Raw genomic sequence first — 21,289 nt, forward strand, 5'->3', positions numbered from 1 at the left:
TAACTGCGGTCAACGTGATTGTGTTCGTGTATGTTCTCGAATGTCGAATTTGCTGTAGCTTATAATAAAATCTGCAGTGGTCTTTTCCAGTTTATTTCACATTTGAAAAAGTACTGTTTATTCAATCAGGCGACACTTACCAGCTGCCACCGCTATTTTTTCTGAATCATACAAAGGGAGATCCCATTTACAAATACAAAAAGGATATGCAATCATTTCTTGGATGTACATGAAATTGAAACAATGCAAATGTCGTACAAAAGAAAGAACATCGTAGGCCAAATCCCGAACATCGTCCGATCGGTTTCGAAACCACAGCGTAACGCTGTGCGCTGAAGACATCACACTTTTTAAATCGAGAAGAAAGCTATATACACATTGATAATGTTTAATGTACATGAATAGGAAAAAAAGTTTACAGTCAAAAAAGTCATTGAATTTTTGCCCTCCCTATTTCGACTAAAAAAATAGAAATTAATATCTAAGCGTAATACTTTATCCTTTTAAAAACAATAAAATGCATACAATGCCTTGTGCTCGACCGGTTCTGCTTCGTTTTTCTTGCTGTAGAAAACCGCAATCATTTTTGGGTTTATCAAAATATTTATCCTCTAAAATTTAGATTTTTTACACTGGGAGCTGCCGAAGATGTTGTATGAATCTATCGTACAATAGCAAAACCCAAGAAGAGACAAGTTCAGCTTATTTCCAAATAAAAAGAGTATCTTTCACATATACCAATACAGTAAAACCGAGCCAAGCATCGAGCCGAAGATGTCGGAGAAATCTGTACAATAGGCTCCAGTTGAAAGATGTCGGGCGAAAATAAAAAACAATCCAGGGAGTTTGTTGGCCAGGTTTGGCTTGGAGGATACTTAGGTTTGTGTGCAAGGCACTATATGGGTCGCTCGATTTATTCTAGAGGCAACAAACGATGCGCAACGGGCATCCAAAGGCATCGTTTATGCAGTTGTCCATCTTTTTTTCTCGTACGTTTAACTAGCAGTGGATATTTGAATCTCCTCCGATAAACGAAACCCAACGCTCACATCTCCCTGAGAGAAAAAATAAAACGTTTTTATGGCACGTAGGATTGTCCGCGAGAATATTTACGAATGCATGTGTGTAAGGAGAGGCAGGTGAAGTCCGAGTTTACTATAAACTATGGCATTGATAGAAATCTTCACAGTAGAAAAACACAAAACATTGACAATCACATTTGGAGCAAACATACATAAGAAATTACGCTTTCGTACAGGGCATCAGAAAGTTTGTTCGGTGAGATGTTGCAGCGAGCGGAAAAAAAGTCGTTTTTGTTTGCCCATTGTAACCACGTAGCCTATAATAATAATAATTGCGCAATATGTTTGCGGACTTACAAACTGTGATTCAGTAGTCATCCACGTGACCAAATCAGCTTAAAACTTTACGGACTAAAGTGTACATGGCTTAAAGACAAGTGGCTTTACAAAAACTTGTTTGTATTATTCGAATAAGTGCTTCACATAAAAGACGATATAACATCGCAATACCTCCGATTCAAATTAGCGCTACAGAGCCAAAATGGTGTGTCGTACCTTAAATTATAAAAAGCAAGCTTTTCTGAACACCCCATTTACATTTTACTTATGTAATACTCTATAGCTAACTTATCGTTAAATTGAATCGTTTCGCAACTGAACTGGCTCTGCATATTAGAAACAATCTTTGGATTCAAAGCCTTGGGAAAGTAGAACAATCGCCAAAGGGGAGTGATTTACGTTCGTAAAATTGCGCAGCCTCTAGTGGCCGAATTAGGGACTGCACTGTTTGTTTTGCTGCCCCAAAACAAGCCTGATAAAGAAGTAACTAAAGAGAGACGCACTACGCTCTAATCAATTTCTAACAACATACTGAGGTAGACTGTGTCCAAACAACCAACAGAAAGACATTAGCGCTAGTAAACCCACCGTGTTCTCCGTCTCTCTCTCTCTCTTTAATTAAACATAAAATAAACATCTAAAAGACTAGTTTTACCCGCCTTAAAGTATTGTAATAAAAGCTAGCAGGGATTTACATAATCATGAGGATCGTAAAATAAATAAAAATACCAATATCTGCCTTTTCAAAGATATGATAATCTTGTTATTTCTGAAAAACAAAACAATCGTATAGACGCCTGCTCACAGCTACAGAAATTCTTTGTAGTAATGTACGAAGAGCTACAAGCAAGTTGGATTTCTTCGATTCTGCTATGTACATCTGAAATAAAGCCAGTAATGCTGAAAAAGGGACCTTTTTTATATAAATCAGGCTACGTTAGAAAAAGGAGAAAAAATAGGTGTGAATTCCAGCCTCCTGTCATTGTACTACTGAAACTGCCCACAAATAAATATTCAAACACGCAACAAAATACACGCACATACATGAAATGTGCACGACAAGTAAGATCCAGTAAAAACGCCATCTCTCTAGCCTCTGGCGATTGGAGAAGGCACAAAGTTGAGGAATCGAGCGTCTGCCTACAAAGCTTTTTCTTCTTTAATAGGGATTTATTTGGGAAAATGCGTCATTCGTTGTTATCATGCGAACGACACTCACTTTTTGGATACTTTGATAGGTAACAAAGCCTGATCAAGAATAGCTTACAGCATAGGTCTCAAACTCAATTCCTGGAGAGCCACAGCTCTGCAGTTTGGCTCCAACCCTAATCAAACACAGCTAATCCAAATAATCGAGGGGTTCAAGAGTCTTAAACACCTTTATTAGGTACAACAGCTGTGTTTGATTAGGGTTGGAGCAAAACTGTGCAGAGCTGCGGCTCTCCAGGAATTGAATTGGAGACCTACAGTATGGCTTACAGGAATGTTTTAATGATCCGATTGAAATATTGCCAATTTAAATGAATATTTCTGCTGTCAAAAACAACAATCCAGAATCCCTCTGTAGACCAGCTTATCTTTCACAATAAGATCCTAAATCCACCTGAATAATCCAACGTTTCATATCCCACGAATAACTATGCTAAAAAACATTACCAAAACATTCTCCATGACCATATCCTACAACAATCGGATTTTTGACAGCAAACCTGAAGGTTTATTCCTGAACTCCTGAACTGAGCATTCGAAAATTTGCATTTATATTTCAACAACACTACCACTAATAATAATAAATATTATTCTTACTATTATTACTACTAGTGATCTATTTATTATTTATCACCCAAAAATAAACATCTTGATATTTTGAATTCAGGCCAAAACCAAAAACTCGCCCCTCTGTACGCTGGAATATCACTGTGATTCACCCAGAATATTAATGCGATCTTTTTCCTTTTGGTTAGACATAAAAAAACAGCTCATAAAAAGAGACATTGTTGCAAAAAATATTGTATAAGCAAAGCTGATGAAGACATTAGAAAAAGACATAAGAATTATGTACAAAAGTTCAGATGTTGTGAATAGTACATTTAAAATACTGATACCTATATATATATATATATATATATATATATATATATATATATATATATATATATATATAATACCCACTATATATCAGAGCAGCAGCTATTGGTCAGTCTGAGGAACCCTTTTGTCCAATTTGTAACTGTTAAATATCCTTCAGCCAGTAAAAAGGACACAGGAGTAAAAGATCAGAGGGGAAAAAAAGAAAATAAAGCAAATAAATTAAACCTCATTCACCAGAACACCATGTGAAGATCATCAGTGAATTCAGGAATTCTCCAGGACAAAATAAAAGTCATTCCTCTACAAAAACAGAAGTTTGTTCTAAAAGAAAAGAAGCCATCCCATAGTTCCACACTGTAAAGTCGTTGCTTTAAAGAAACGAACACAAATATTTATAGACACTTCTCTTTTTTTATAGGCCACTTAATAAAAGGCCACTATATTAAAAGATTTCCACTTTGAACAAAAAAAGAGAAACAGGAAAAATAAGCATCCAAGGGTCGAAGGAAGTGGACATTGAGGTGACGTAGCCAAAGCAGCTTTTCTGGTTGATTTAGTCATGTTCACAGTTTGCTTTCCCTCCACCCAAAACCAAACTGTCTCGAAAACTTGGCAAAAGTGTAAAAAGTGTCAGAAAGCGAACGGTGTTGGTTGAGAAAGGAAACGTCCATTTTCGTTGTAACCATAAGAGTTTAGCCGTGAGACAGAAACAACATAGACGACAACGATGACGACAACAACAACAAACAAAAAAGACCTGAGATCTGTATCTTTAAGGGCCTCTGCAAAAATAATGCATTTAAAAACTTTCTTTAAAAAAAAAAAAGGTAGAAGAAACGGTGAGGCAAATGTTAGGACGGACTAGATCTGGGTAAAGACAGAATTCGGCCATTTTTCTTTCCACCGTTCATATGTGTGTACGGCACATGCTCCTCGTAATTGCCCCGTAGGCCCACTGAGGGGCCGTTGTCTCTACTGTGGCTCTCCTCGCGTTGGGAATAGGATGAGGGGTCCAGTGGTATGCTCTCCATGTTCTCGAAGTCCATGTCAAACTCCTCGCTCTCGGGCGCTTTGTTCTCCTCGCTGTAGAAGAACGAGACCTCTTGAAAAGTAGGATGCAGGTCCTCCTTGATCATCTCGATGATCTCGTGGAAGGTTGGCCGCATCTTCGGGTTGTACTGCCAACACATCTGCATGAGGTTGTGCCTGGGAGAAGAGTTCAAGCAAGAGAAGACAATCTTACCAACTACATCTCATTATCCAGCTCACATTTTGTGTCTCCATGATATGGAAACATCTTGGACAAACAAAACTGGAATTTCATTAATGTTAGGTAAACATTTTCTGCTGGTACCTTGACTTTGGACTAAGATGTGCTTTTGTCGATCAGGTCAAATGGATGAAGCTAAACCCAGGTGTAAACTGGTCAAAAATGGCTTTACCTTGTTCATGTTTGACTACCCCAGTGATATTTAAATGCATGTTAATACAAGGTGAAAACAGTGATGCATCTCAGCTGATCACTGAATCACTGAAAATACCAAGAGGAATGAGGAACAGCGTAGTTTTAAATACCAAAGGATGTAGTATTTCTTAACAAGCTAAACCACTCAGCTACAAGAAAGCACATGATGTAGGGAATTAACCAGCCGATGCAGAGTAAAGATTTCTTGCTATGGTGATCGGCCAATACTGAGTATCGATTCTAATGCTTCAAGCTTTAGAACTGCGCCATTGCATAAAGTCGTGGCAGCTAAAACCCTGGATCTACAATGGATGCAACAAAGAGACCATCTCTGGAACCCACATTTGTAGGCAGCAAAACAATCACCAATGCCCTCATTTACATCCTCACTTGCTGTAGCACTGCTAAGTATAACCTGAAAGTACTCACATGTGTCTTTAATTGCTTGCAAACAAAGAGCAACTGGTTTATGAGATTGGCCAGGTTTAGTGAGTGCCAATCTCTATTGGGCAATAATGATCACCGGCTGATCAATCCCTAACATCATAGTCTAAGTCGGTCCACTCAGGTTTACCTCCATGTCCGTACTTACATTCTCTCCGGACAGTTCTCCGGTCTATCCAGGTATCCTCCGTCCATGACGAACTTGAGCACCTGCTCATTGGACAGTCCCTGGTACGGCTGCTCAGCAAGTGTGCTGATCTCCCATAACACCACTCCGAAAGACCTGGAAGTTGACAGATTTCCGTTAAAGTTCCGGCCCCAGACCAAATGTACAGTTCCTCTCCTGGAGACTTTAGCAAATTTCTGCACCACTTTGAAAAGTTGGGTACATTTGGTACTGAACAAGCAGAGACCTGCAAAGTTGCACTCAAACCCTAATAAAACACACCTAAACAAGTAAATCAAGGTCTAAGTGTTAATATAAAGATACAGGCAGGTGAGTTTTTTCAAGGCTTGCTTAATCTCTGCAGGATTGTTGCTTTCTAGGACCATACTTGTCCACCTCTGGACTGGGTGTTTCTAGCAATCCCAATGATCACTGGTGACCCATTCCTGCAGAATGCAGAGCCAACCTGTACCAACAAACTTGCCTTGAAAATTAAGTCTTGAATAAGCTTGTGCAGAGTTGGGATTGATACTAAACTTTGCATGATAGGGGTCACTCAGGAAGAGGACTGGACAATCAACAGGATTGGCAGGGCATTTATTAAGCAGTTGTTCTTCCAGGAACCTGATTAGAAATACCCACCAGCAGTCTGAGTGAGCAGTGAATACACCATCTTTCAACGACTCTGGTGCCATCCATCTGACAGGCAGTAGGCCTTTCCCGCCCTTGCGATAGTAATCAGTCTCGTAAATGTCTCGCGTCATGCCAAAATCTGCAAGAAGATAAACCCCAAAACAAATCAAGACAATTTCACCCTTTTGAACCACAAGCTGACTGTACTCAATTCAGGTTGACTTGCCTCCAATTTTGACGGTGTAATCTTCAGCCACCATGCAGTTTCTTGCAGCGAGATCTCTGTGGACAAACTTCTTAGCATTGAGGTATGCCATCCCATCCGCTATCTCAGCTGACATTTGGATCATCTCCTTTAGGGTTGGCGGTGGACTGCCTGGGTTATTCTATTGAAAAACAATTGAATCAGTGGTTAAGGCCAGATGCTTCAATTAGCATTAGCATTTTTGTGGACTCATATAACCATACAAGATAAAACGAACTTGTCCATTATTAAAGCTCAACTGAAATAATATTATTGTCATAACACCCACATATGTAGGGATAATCAGATTCAGGGGGCTCGTCCGGGATATTGAAATATGATTGATCTACAAAAGAAACAGAAAGTCTTACTTCCGCATCAGGCCTCAGGCTACGCAGGTAGCTTTTCAGATCTCCGTGCGTCATTAGTTCCATGACAACCAATGTCGGCTGTCCCTTGGATACCACACCAAGCAAACGCACCTAGATAAACAAGCCAAACATTCAGACAAAGCTTTCGTCACTTTGATGAACTTCTTAAAGTCGTCCACACTTACCACATGGTGGCAGCTAAAGGCTTTCATGACTGAAGCCTCATTAAGGAACTCAATCCTCTCGCGCAGACTCGCCGACTCATTTACAGTTTTCACAGCAACTCGAGTGTCCGGTTCACCCTTTATGATGTCTTTAGCAATGCCTTCATACACCATCCCAAATGATCCCTGCCCAAGCTCTCTCATGACAGTGATCTTCTCACGAGGAACTTCCCATTCGTCAGGGATGTACACTGCAAACACACAAGTTCAGTATTTACTATCACAGAGGTGTACACCGATTAATCATCAGTTATTATCTTAAATCATATTTTACCATCATTTGCACTTATATATTCTGGGTTGGAGGAAGCAATCAGTGGGCCAGTTGGTCCTTCAGTTTGTCTGAGAGAAAAGAAATGTCTACATCATACCACTGTTTATGCAATGAATAAGGGCTTGATTTAATTTCTTAAACTTACTTCTTCTTCAAGACAAAGTAGCCTACGCTGGCCAGAATCACCAGTAAGAAAATGCAGATGGCTAGGATGATAACGATTTTCATGCTCATTTCCCCTGCAAAACATGCTTGTTAGAGACAGAAGTGCTGCTAAATTCAGAAAAAAAGGTATAGTAAATAAAGTAAAGCTTACTGTCTTGAACATAAAAGTATGCAGGATCAGTCCAAGAACCATTGCCAGCCAGCGAGGTGGCACGAACTCGCACACTGTAATTCCCAGGATGCCCTACTCTTAATCGATAGCCATGGTTTTTCTCATAGGAAATTCTGGACACGCAGATTTGATCCTCCTGAGAGACCACAAACATTTAAAAACATTACAGCAGGTAGACATTTTAATGTCTATGGCATATACATACACACCATAATTTATAACACTTACGTAGTTATCAGACATCCGTAGATACTTGACTTCATACAGTATGATCATGCCGTTAGGAGTTTTGGGCTCTTTCCATCTGATGTAAACAACATCCGGCTCGTCAGGAAAAAATTCGTGAGTCACTGGCTCGGCAATGACATCAGCTTTCACTATGAAAACAAGTGGAAACTCAATACATTCCAATACCTTTCTATAATCTAAAGCAGTGTTTCTCAACCCTGCTCCTGAAGGCACACCAACACAACATTTTGAACCTCCCCAAAATCAAACAGTTGAATCAACTCATCAGAACACAAGAAGAGACACCAAAACCTGAAGTTAATGATTAGATAAGAGAGACATCCAAAAATCTTCTGTTGGTATGCCTCCAGGGACAGGGTTGGGATACAATGATCTAAAGCAGTGTTTCTCAACCACGTTCCAGAAGGACCACCAGCTCTGCACATTTTCCATGTCTCCTTACCCAAACACACCTGATTCAGAGACTTAAAGATCTGTAACGGGTGTGACAGACAAAGGAGACATCTAAAACTTGCAGTGCTGATAGTCCTCCAGGAACGTGGTTGATCTAAAGTAAATAAAGCATATTTGAAGAGTCTTACGTTCAGGGAGTGTGCGGGCCTTGACGTATGTTGGCATGCTGCAGCGGCCCGGGTCTGTGGGGTCGTTGCAAGCGTGGATCTCAATCTGGTAGCTGGTGAAGTGGAGCAGGTTGGAGATGACCATGGCCTCTTTGGAGCTGGCTTTGAACACCATCTTCCGGCTCTTTTCTTCCTCTGGGATTGAAGTGGTTGGAAAGTTGGGTATTATAGTTGGTGTGGTTCCAAAATTTGGCAACGTTGCATTGGCTACGCCAACTGAGCGACGCCGACGGTGGGGCCTGAGGGTCGACAGAAAAGATGGAGGTTCAGCCAGAGCAAATGAATGAACATCTACATTTTATCTGAATAACGTCCCATGAAATTAAAATAAAAATGTTTTTGGTCACAATTTATTTTGATGGTCTGTTTGTTGAATTGAAGTTACATTGCATCTGCATGCCAACTAGTTCTCAATAGACTATAAGTAGACCGTTAGGTTGGGGTAAAGGTTAGTGTAAGTTGACATGTACTTGCAAAGTTTCTTATAGTCAGTTAAATGTCTGTTGATGGAGCAGTATCAACAGATATTAAGCAGACAGTCTACTAATACTCAAATGGTCCATCAAAATAAAGTGTTACCAAGTTTTTTAGATGTTAGTATCAGTATTGTTAGTTTTAGGATATCCATAAGGCTAGTGTGCACCAAAACAGTGACAAAATTCACATTTAGAAGATATAAATGAACCAACGGTTTATTCCCGTCATCTCATACTTCAGTTTCTCATCAAATCCTGACCAATCAAATGCTCTAATATCTGACGTGCCCCGCCTTCTTTAAGATGCTCTAATTTGATGCTTAAGATCAACCCCTCTCACTGGCAGAGCTATGCTAAACTGCTATTAGTTGTTTTTTAAAAAGGGGAGGAACTAGTCTGTCCCATCTTCTCTTCATGTTTTGGTTGAGATGACATCATGATCAAACATTGAATAATAAATACACATTTTAAAGCCCTTCATGGGACCTTTAATTTGCAGTCACAATAGCAAAATTTGCTAAACTCTTTTTTTTAAAAGGTGGAAAGTTAACATTTAACAAAATGTAACATTATGAAAACCCAAGAGTGGGAATGGCTTATTTGGGAATAGTCTGTCCCTGTTATGCTGCTGAAGTACTGATACAAAATAAACTTTAAAAAGGTGATTAATTCAATTAAAAAATAATAAATTATTCAATATATGTTAAAAATATATTATACAACGCAATTAAACAATATAAATTAAATAAAAATAATTATAAATAAAAAAAATCTAATAAATAGTGCATAATATTAAAGTATAAATGTATAGATTTATAGTTAAAATATATTATGAGAACTAGAAAAGCACTAATTAAAAAAAGTCTAATTACAAAAACAAAAAAATTAATTACAAAAATGCCCAAACATTTATAAAATACTGACACAAATATAAATATGGTTATCATCTAATTAATGTAAAATGTTTGCTTAATGACACCAAGATGAATTAAAAATAAATTATTATATATATATATATATATATATATATATATATATATATATATATATATATATATATATATGTATATGTGTGTATATATATATATATATATATATATATATATATATATATATATATATATATATATATATATATATATATATATATATATATATATATATATATATTTATATATTTTTTTTTTTGCAATGTTCTGCAATATCAGAACTCCTACAGCCTCTTTACCCTTTGTGTATTACTCTGCCCACATACAGCCAGCAAAAAGCAGACATTACAGATCTAAAGTTTAAAAGATGCACGCTCAACTGTTTAACTGTCAGCTTATGATTTGAATCCGGAAGAAAGTAGTTCCTCGTACAAAAGAGTTTTTGAGACTCTCCGTGTTTGATTTTGTTTTTATATACACAATTATGCCGTCAAACTGTTGTATAAACGCAATATCACACTCATAGCAGTGTGATATGGCTGTATATCGGCACCGGTGGGGGCACTAAGGTATATATATATATATATATATATATATATATATATATATATATATATATATATATATATATATATAGACATATATGAAGTGTGCTTCACACTGATGAGTGGGCTTGATTCTCTGAGCACTAATAACAGTTCCTTTGTATAATTAGCAGTTCCTGTGTGTATTGCCTGTTCTTGTTGAATCTCTAAATATCTCCTAAATTGTAAGTCTCTTTGGACAAAAGCGTCTGCCAAATGACTAGATGGAAATGTAAATATAAGTAAAACTTCTGTCAATAAAGTGCATATTTTTAACATTTCTGCCACAGGAAATGATACAGTGTGAATCTTGAGGCATTTCTTGGCCAAGTAAGCTGCAGTGTGAACTGTTAGAGGTAATTAAACGGTGAACCAGCAGATGGCGCCACAGGCACTAATGTAAACAGTGAGGACTCCATTGACACTCCAGTGATCTGTTCAGCAGCATATTAAACTGGCCACCATTAAACCACAGCACACTTCAAAGAGAAAACACACGGCATCTAATAACTAATGGTCAAAAAAACGAATGGTCAAAGACATAATAACAACATTTAAGTCCACATATAACTGTAGTAAAAATCATCATCATCTCCATGGCTGAAATAGCCTATTTTGAGGGATGTAAACAAAAACAATGGTGATGCATTTCCTGTTTTACATTTTTAATCCCTATAGCTTCAGAGAATCCAAAAATAGACACATATTGATAAATAATATTGAATTGCCTCTTGTTACAGTTATGAAACGGGTTTGATAATAACAAGCAGGAAATGTTCACGGATCAATGACAATACCACGTTGAAAGGTCTATATATATATGTACCTGGGCTCGAACACTTCATTGTGCAGGTAGTTCTCGAAAGTCTTGCGAAACTCAGTTTCTTCTGCCTCTTTCTTGAGCTGCATTTCGGTTTTGGGACAAGCGCAGCAGTGCCCCTTCTGGTCTGGAACCTCCGTCTGGTTAAGCTTCTGGTCCTCCTCGACGTCGTGGTGCGTCGGCGTGTGGGACGGCACTTTCATACCTGACAAACAAGAGCATTTACTTAGTCTTTCTCATCTTTGGAATCATTCTGTCATTGTCTAATATCACCTGTCATGCTAATAATTGTCAGCGCTAGCAATACTGGATACACGAAATGCAGGAAATGCCAAGATAGTTACCTGAACTATGGTTTTATTTCATTTTCTTGAAGCAAAGTGTCCCTGACCCAGCCACAGTGCATTATCTGCACCAAGTTCTTGCTAACGAATGCATGAGGCCGTCCAATTTAATAAGAATTTGCAGATTACTTATCCCTAATACCGTAAGGTGTACCCAATACAAATGACCTACTGATGTTTTGCTTTTATATTTTACATCAGGCTAATATTTGTGCATAAACATATAGATACAGTAATAAACATACCGTTTGTTTGTATACAACTTTTTTGTCATACATACTGCAGACTTATATGAGTGATAATATCATTAAATGTGGGACCTTACAATATTTTCCGGGGGAAAGGATGTCTCAGGCAAAAAAAGGTTGGGAATCACTGATCTACAGGCTGTTGCTGAATGTACCTTGCTGGCAGTAGTCAAACTTGTAGTGTGTGATGTCCTCGCTCTGCTTCTGGCAGTAGATGATGTAGTGTGTGATGTTTCCATTGGGGTCTGACGGCGGTTTCCACTTGAGGATGATCTGAGAGGACGAGTTTGACCAGGAGTGAGGATCCAGCGGCACTGAAGGCCCTATTGAACAGCAGAAACACACACAGAGAAGCATTCACATCTCAGACAACGCTCGGTTCACAACAAATCACTCAGATTTACTTTTTATTTGTTAAATACTAAAATAAATATTATATTATATCATATTAGATTATATTATATTTTATTATAATAATATATATTTTTTAGTTTAATTTTATTATTATTTAATAATTTAATATTATTTAATAATTTTAATATATTTAATTAGTACCAATATAATATTAACAATTATGCATAACTATGAATGCATGCATGCATGCAAGTAGTGTAATTATGGTTTATTATTTATTTAAATTTTTCAACCTACATTAAAATGATAATTTTACAACAAATGTAATGCAACATGTATTTTTAAAGAAATTAGTTGCATATATATTCATATACATAGTAAAAGAAAAAAACATAGTATATTTTCTAATATTACAATTATATTTTTTTATTTATAATTTTATATATATATATATATATATATATATATAGGTACAATCTGCACGTGTGTATGATTTGTACATTTCAAATATTATATAATCTTATATGTATAAATTATTATATAAATTATTTGTATAAAATTTAATATTGCAATTTTATGCATGATTGTGCATAATCTTTTTTAATTATATCTTTACTCATTGTTATAAACTTAAATGTATTTTTATATATTTGTACGTTTGTGTGAGTAAATATAACACAAGATATAATACTTTATAAACACTATTTATTTATTTAATTATTTATTTGTTTTATGTAAAAACTATTTATTATGTGTGTGTACATTCATCAAACTTAACTTATTGATTAATATAAAATTACAATAAAATATTAATTCCCATATCATAAACAATTAACTTGCTTTTTTATATTGGATATATTTATGCATGTACAGTTAAAGTCAGAATTATTAGCCCCCTTTGAATTGTTCTTCTTTTTTTAATATTTCCCAAATGATGTTTAACAGAGCAAGGAAATTTTCACAGTATGTCTGATAATATTTTTTCTTCTGGGGAAAGTCTTATTTGTTTTATTTCGGCTAGAATAAAAGCAGTTTTTAATTTTTTAAAAACATTTTAGGGTCAAATTATTAGCCCCTTTAAGCTATATATTTTTTCGATAGTCTACAAAACAAACCATCTTTATACAATAACTTGCCTAATTACCCTAACCTGCCTAGTTCACCTAATTAACCAAGTTAAGCCTTTAAATGTCACTTTAAGCTGTATAGAAAAATATCTAGTCAAATATTATTTACTGTCATCATGTACAAGATAAAATAAATCAGTTATTAGAAATTAGTTATTAAAATGATTATGTTCAGAAATGTGTTGAAAAATATCTCTCTGTTAAAGAGACATTGGGGGAAAAAATTAACAGGGGAGCTAATATTCAGAGGGGCTAATAATTCCGACTTTAACTGTATATGTGAGTGTCTATATACAACAATATAATTCATCTTTTAATAAAAGCAAATGTATTTTAACTTGTATATTTTATTCCATAAATCTACCATATTTTATACTGGTCCCCCAATAAACAGACTTGGTAATGCTGATCTTACGTGTGGCGTTGGTCCTGACGTAGATGATCTCGGTCTTGGCTCCTCTGACCTGATGGTCTTCTGAGGCTGCGAGCTGGGCTTTCACCATGACGGCGTATTGAGTCCAGGGCTTGAGAGGCATGATCAGGTACCCCGGCTCCACCTCTTTACCTTCACTAGGTCTCTGCGGTGGCTCTACGTCTGCAATGGCCCAGCTGTTAGAGCCACACGCGTCCTGCCCGTCGTATTCAGTCACGTTCCTGTGAGGACTGAAGCGGGAAAACAGGCACAGTTAACCAACGCAGTGCTTTCAATAGTGATTATTATCTGTATTTTTGGATTAAGTTACTGATTAAAGTGTTCATTCTTATACACTAAGATGTTTTTGGATTGTCGTATAATTAATGTTATAAACATCTATAAATAATACAGTTTATTTTTGAATGAAAGAAAATGTATTTATATATATATATATTTTTAGACTACATTTTTTAAAAATACTTTAAAATATTTTATAATACACTACAAATATACTATATTTTATACTTTTTTACCAGTATAATAGTAATACTACATTATTGGTACATTTTCATGGAATTAATGTTTTATTAATTTAAAATGTTATATATATACAAACCGGCCACTTTATTAGGTACACCGTCCAACTGCGTTAACGCAAATCAGCCAATCACATGGCAGCAACTCAATGTATTTAGACATGTAGACATGGTCAAGACGATCTGCTGCAGTTCAAACCGAGCATCAGAATAGGGAAGAAAGGGGATTTAAGTGACTTTAAACGTGGCATAGTTGTTGGTGCCAGACGGGCTGGTCTGAGTATTTCAGAAACTGCTGATCTACTGGGACTTTCACGCGCAACCATCTCTAGACAAATGCCTTGTTGATGCCAGAGGTCAGAGGAGAATGGCCAGACTGGTTCCAGTTGATAGAAAGGCAACAGCAACTCAAAAAAGCATTCGTTACAACGGAGGTATGCAGAAGCGCATTTCTTAATGCACAACACGTCCAAACTTGAGTTAGATGGGCTACAGCAGCAGAAGACCGGGTGCCACTCCTGTCAGCTACGACAAGGAAACTGAGGCTACAATTTGCACAGGCTCACCAATAGAAGGTTGGAAAACGTTGCCTGGTCTGATGAGTCTCGGTTTCTGCTGCAACATTCAGATGGTAGGGTCAGAATTTGGCATCAACATCAATAAAGCATGGATCCATCCTGCCTTGTATCAACAATTCACGCTGCTGGTGGTGGTGTCCATCTCTTTATGACCACAGTGTACCCATCTTCTTATGGCAACTTCCAGCAGGATAACACGTCATGTCATAAAGCACCAATGATCTCAGACTAGTTTCTTGAACATGACAATGAGTATTTAACTGTACTCAAATGGCCTCCACAGTCACCAGAATTCAATCCAATAGAGCACCTTTGGGATGAGTTTTTAATTTTCCCAATAAGATATTTTTATGGTTTTGTACAAATTAAGATGAATTATGCTGCTATTCTGCATAATTAAACATTAAAAGGCAAAATAACTGTTTACATTATAATATTTTAAAATATTATTAGTCATACAATAAAAAATTCTCATAATAATATAAAAAAGGAGGACGTGCAGCAACATTTTCAAAACTATTTTAATATAATTTTGTTTTATAGGATTTAAAATGAGCAGAACTACATATGAACAATCATGGTTAAATAACTGTGAAGCTGATTGGTTGGTTCTTGTCACATGTCATGCAGTTCACTTCAACTCTCTATGTTGTAAACCTCGAAAAGTGACTGCATTTCCGCCTATTTGCACACTCAAAATATGAAATATGTGAAGGATCTCTAAATCAGGCCTTGATTTACATCATATAAACAGCTTCAAAAGTGAAGCACAATAGATACTGAAAGGACCACACTCACGCTTCCTTGTAGAGCACCATGAATCCCAGCAGGTCTCTGAAGTCCGAGGGCCAGAAGGACTCCCATCGGATGAGGATCTTGTCGCTCATGGTGCGGATTTGTGTAAATTTGAGTATGTGACTTTCACCTGCAGGACAGAATGAAGATCGGGTCTACTTTACGGCTAAAAAATTAATGCAGATGCTCTAATGGTTTCCAGTACAAACCATCAAATTTAAATCTTTAAAAGCAGCACATTTAAAAGGTTTCCAGCAGAGCTGTGCAATATGACAATGAACAAAAATAAAAGGTCTGTAGTTTCATATTATATTTAATCATTTATAAAAAAAATGTTAACAATCATTTTATTTACCAATGTTTTGTGTTGGGTTTTTGTTCATTTTTTATTTAATATTTGTTTTATATTTTTACATTATCAAACATTTGCCCCGAAGTTCTAAATAAAGTGAGAAATATGTAAAAAACAAATAGTCCTTTAAATTGGGTCAATGTATATTGGTACTATACAGACTTAATACTATATGATCATTCATATCGTCATAAGTAGGCCCACACGGAATCTGCACGCGCAAAATTCTGCAGAATTCCACAGATTTTCCGCAGAATTCCACAGATTTCTGCAGATTTTTAGCCCATTATTAATTCTGTTTATTTACTTGAGTAAATGTGTAAATCTGAATTTATTCAGTTTTTATTCAGTAATTTATTACTTTTTATTTAATATATTAAGGTTTTAGTTATGATACTCCGCTTGATACTCCCAAAATAATTCCACAGAAATCCGCAGATTTTTACCAAAATTATCCGCAGAAATAGCAAAAAACGTCTGCAGAATCCGTCAGGCCCTGGTCATGAGGTTGTGAGATGATTTATATCACGATAGGAGATTTTCGCCTACTCTCCAGTTTGTTTTGGAACATTCTTCATTAGAATTTATGGGTTTTATTTAATAACTGACGGGTAGAGACCCGCACCCAATATAATTTCCATTATAAACATTTCATGACAGTTTATATATATATATATATTTGTTTGTTTTTTCAGCATGTTTTGACACGACATGCGTGAGACTCTTACAGTAGGACTGGTCTTTCTCATTGCTGATGTCGTTCATCCTGTTCTTGGTGCCGGTGGCTTGTTCCATGCGCAGGATCTCAGACTTGCAGAGTTTGCCGTTTTGGATGAACTTCATTCGGCCTTTGAGGATGGTGAGGTTGTGTTTGTTCCAGTCCCACAGCTGGCGCAGGTTCTGGTTGTCCATCGCGTGGAACGAATAGTTTCTGCAAAAATCAAGAGTGCATAACATAGATCTATTAGTAGTTCTGATAGATGATGCTTACTGGTCAATTTTTAATTATCGGAACAGTGTTTTCCAGTTTCCAGTCTTTGCAATGGACTTTTATTTTGACAACACACAAACTTTTTTAATTGGGTATATGCTGAGCTAGTGTTGTTCCCATACTTATAAACTTCCGGTGACCGGTTATTGTGTTTTTTTCCCATTTTATATGGTTCCTTTTACAGCATCGATGTTGTAATATAATTAAAATACATTCAGTTAAATAAACTTTGGCATTCATTTAGTTGTTCAAGCGTAAAACGAGACAAAAGGCCTTTTACTCGCACTAGCCCGTCAGTATCGGCAGGCTAGCGCAGAAGCTCCATTAAATATACTGGGGTAAAATAAATGCTCGGATTATAAAGACATGGCGGGGGAAATGTAATTTAATTCAGTGCTTCTTGTTCAATCTGAGACCCACTTTATATCGGACATCACTCAGCCAGTGGAGATCGCTGATTTTTAAAGAAAACTGACCTTAAACGCGCAGAATTTTGCATTGGCATACAGTTCACTGGAAGCGCTTAACACAGGTTACTACCAAATTAAAAGCCCGATTAGCATGCTTCAGCAAATACCCTATTGATGGCCTTGACTGCATAATTTTTCCCTATGGCTGATGTTTTAGAAGCTTCTATTTTGATGACGTGGGGGATTTTTTCTTTTAATTTTGAATCATATATCATTTATTTTTAATAATTAAAGTGCACAAATATCTTTATTATTTCAATAAACCAAAAAAACTTATATTAAATGTTTAATGCATAACTGTATAAATTCTTGTTAAAATTTGCCTTAATACCCTTCTTGAAACATAAAAAACTATACCTAATAAAATAAAGGATGCTATAGACATTTATTACACCACTCTCTAGAATACTTGATTCTGATTGGTCAATCACAACATTCAGTGAAAGGTAAAAGGTCATTTATTTCCCAGATAACAACTGTTTAAACTAATAACACAGGTTCGTCCGGGTACTACAATCATTTTGACTTATATCATCTTTGAATATAATTGACGTATATATTTGACTTTCACTTTCACTTATATGCTTTTCTGTTGTTCTTAACTGTTTGGCGCCATCTAGTGACTGAATAAGGATGATATTAATAATAACCTGAAAGAATACACTTATTAACTAAAAAGCTAGTAAGCTAGTAAGCTAGCTTTTTTCAACTGAGACCATTTTTTTTTTGTTTAATTGTTTATTTTAGTGGCAAGTAGCCATATAATAATGGGGTATTAATGTACACCCAACTAGTTTTTCTCACAGTATAAATCCATACATTGTCCCCTAAATAGCTTCTTATAAGAATAAGCCTATTCCTTTGGCAGATGTCTTTAATTTTGAAAGTGTGTGTATAGGACTTTTATATATTGGCTAATTTTGCCAATCCTTTATTTAAAAAATGTGTCAGAAAGAGACTCTTATTTTGACACCCCATATCTTCACCATTATATCGGCTGACTTTGCATTTTCTCTCTCACTGAGCGAACTTTTCTTTTTGGCCCATGTGTTTCATTCTAGCTGTGCATGGGACTTTGATTTTGACTACCAAATCAGCCGGTACTTGCCATTTTTTAATTCATCTATTAAGTAAAACTCTCTTTGCCCGATATTTAGAATTCTTTAAACATTAATTTCAAAGAGTAATAAAAAATGACCCTATAACAGGTTACTTAAAGGAAAATTACAGAAGTTTGGCTCAGCGGTGAGGTCAAACATACCCGCCGTCCAGCGTTTCTCCGCGAATGAGATGCAGCTTGCGGAGGAAGGAGAGTGAGACGAGAGCATAGGCCCTTCGGATGGTCAGATATCCTGTGATCTCCTCCAGCTGACCAAGACTGGACTCCAGCTCCGCGGCGATGCTGTCTGTACGACACAAAACAGTAATACACATCTATTAGACCGAGATACACATGTAGTTGAGTTTTGCAGATATACAATAGGCTAATACTGGAGCGTAAGGCACAAAGTAATGCAGGGTAAAATGTAACAGTTTTAAGGTATTTGCTCAGGGTAAACCATGGCATGCTTTAGTGGTTTTCCCCACAGTGTCAGCAGACATCTTCCTGACAATTACTGAAAAAGTTCGGCAAAATTTGGATGAGAAACACAAGAGAAACTATTTTTGCAGAATAAAAGTTTTTTATAGTCAATATTTTTTTATAAAAAAAAATCTGTGAAAATGTGTACGTAAAATCTTATATTGTTGTGATCACCGTCTTCTAGGCTAAAAGATGGAACCATTTTGGAAGATGTCAAAAACACACAGTGACTGCAAGCCAGTTTTGAGGAAAACACGACACAAAGGGGTTAGTTTTAACAGGGTGTTACAAAAACACCAACTAAACTAACCAAATAATTTTTTAATTTTGAGTGTAATGTTGAGAACTTTATAAAATGTTTTTTATTAGAAAATATTTTTAATAGACAAAGAAAAATATTTTATTGCTAATACTACAAATAAATGCATTGTATAATTGTACCAATTATTGGTTCATTCATAAAAAAAACTAACTGAAAATTTTAGTTTTAAATTCAATTTGTATTGAAACAACAAAGCCTCCCCATTAATATATTGAATGAATTATGGCCAGGCAGTGATATCTGTGTCTTTATTTAAAAAAATGTCATCCACATTTAAGAATCTGGGCTATTTATATTGCAAACTCACAACCCATAGTATTTAGATTACTAATTAAGAATAAATTTTTTTTAACTGTAAAAACTTTAGGGTGCTTTCACACCTACACTTTTGTTTCGGAACGTATCTCGTTTGCCCAGTTAGCGCGGTTCGTTTGGCATATGTGAACAGGGCAATCGCGCTCTGTTCCGCGCCAAAGTAATCGCTCCGAGATCGCTTGAATGAGGTGGTCTCGGCTCGATTGAAACGAACCCTGGAGCGGTTCGATTGTAGTGAGAAAGCGATCCGATCCGAGCGCGGTTGTATCACTGTGTTTTATGGATATGTAATAGTCATATACGGCTATATGAAGAGAGAATTATGATTGGGGTGGGAAGTTTCGCGAGTCTCCGGATGCCCGCAAACGAGTGATGATCTCCCGGTAATCTCGCGTCTCCCTACAGGTCCTCAAAGGCATCGTCGCGCACCCTTCTCACCCCTCCCCTCCGCATCTCTCCTCAGACACATCGCGCACGCACCCTGTCAATCACCACCAAACCACCACCTCTCCTGACAGCTGAGCGGGACGCTGCAAAATAAACCCTGACACTCTGACCAATGTGAGGAGAGTTTACTCACACGTGACTTGTTTTAGCTCTTTTGGTCCGATTAGAAACTTTGCAGTGTGAAAGCGAACCGCTCCAACAGCAAAGAGCAACAATGTAACAATTGTAATCTCTGTTTCGGAACAACTGAATCGATTCACAGGTGTGAAAGCACCCTAAGATCATTATTATCAGGCCCTTTAGGCAATATTTTCTTTTCGATCGGTTACAGAATGAACCATTATTTGACTCACTAAATTAACCAAACTTGCCTAACTAAACCAATCAACCTAGTTACACCATTAAATTGCACTTTAATACTAGTGCCTTACAAAATAACTAGCAAAATTGTATGAATTATGTATAGTAAAACTATTATATTTAAAATGTGATAATAAAAATCTTCTCTTAACTTATATAGGAAAATGAATTAAAGCTTCTAAGAGGGGCAAATAATTTCATCTTCAACTGTATTTTATAGACTTTATTCTCGGAAATGCACATTAGCATAATTTTCCATATCAAGGCGATGCCAATATTTTATCGAAGCCACCATTATACATTAAAAATAAATCAATCTAGACTCACTTCCTCCGCTGATCTTAATGATGAGGCTGCCGTTGAGCACTGTACATCCCCGCAGCGCCTGAGCGGCCGTGACCGAGTCCACCGTCTGCACTCCTGTACACACTTTAGGACACCGACCGGTGCAGGGCATGCAGGTCAACCTGAAAACACCACAGACATGTGTTTAGTCAAGAGCAATGAGTGATGAAAGCAAGCCTGAAGATGTTCAAAGAGGAGCGCTGCCGTACATGCATGCATTCCCAATGATGTCACCGGCTGACTTGAGTTTTCATGATCGAAATCACCTGAGGGCCAAACATATTGTTCCCGGTGTGCTGAAATCTCGTTTCACCTGCGCTGCTGTCGTTCATGTGTTTGGATTGATGCCAAAATACGATGGGATGAATCGTGTGCTTCATTTAACCTGTAATTATTTGTTTAATTTGAAGTTTTCTTACT

The 21,289-nt window shown here is 36.7% G+C and overlaps 1 protein-coding gene across 1 annotated transcript in view; it reads right to left on the reverse strand.

The window, feature by feature from the left end:
- Positions 1 to 4,303: 4,303 nt before the first annotated feature.
- The window catches only part of insrb (insulin receptor b), a 127,148-nt gene continuing 110,162 nt past the window's right edge, over positions 4,304 to 21,289 (reverse strand). The window contains 18 exon segments of the mRNA NM_001123229.1: positions 4,304 to 4,658; positions 5,510 to 5,644; positions 6,170 to 6,299; positions 6,387 to 6,546; positions 6,776 to 6,886; positions 6,961 to 7,190; positions 7,274 to 7,341; positions 7,419 to 7,512; positions 7,590 to 7,746; positions 7,839 to 7,987; positions 8,441 to 8,718; positions 11,295 to 11,493; positions 12,036 to 12,203; positions 13,777 to 14,024; positions 15,689 to 15,815; positions 16,766 to 16,968; positions 18,760 to 18,904; positions 20,852 to 20,991. Of these exon segments, the coding sequence (NP_001116701.1) occupies positions 4,304 to 4,658; positions 5,510 to 5,644; positions 6,170 to 6,299; positions 6,387 to 6,546; positions 6,776 to 6,886; positions 6,961 to 7,190; positions 7,274 to 7,341; positions 7,419 to 7,512; positions 7,590 to 7,746; positions 7,839 to 7,987; positions 8,441 to 8,718; positions 11,295 to 11,493; positions 12,036 to 12,203; positions 13,777 to 14,024; positions 15,689 to 15,815; positions 16,766 to 16,968; positions 18,760 to 18,904; positions 20,852 to 20,991 (3,097 nt within the window).

This window comes from Danio rerio, chromosome 22 (assembly GCF_052040795.2).
Source record: "Danio rerio strain M-AB ecotype USA chromosome 22, GRCz13ab, whole genome shotgun sequence".
Classification (NCBI taxonomy): domain Eukaryota; kingdom Metazoa; phylum Chordata; class Actinopteri; order Cypriniformes; family Danionidae; genus Danio; species Danio rerio.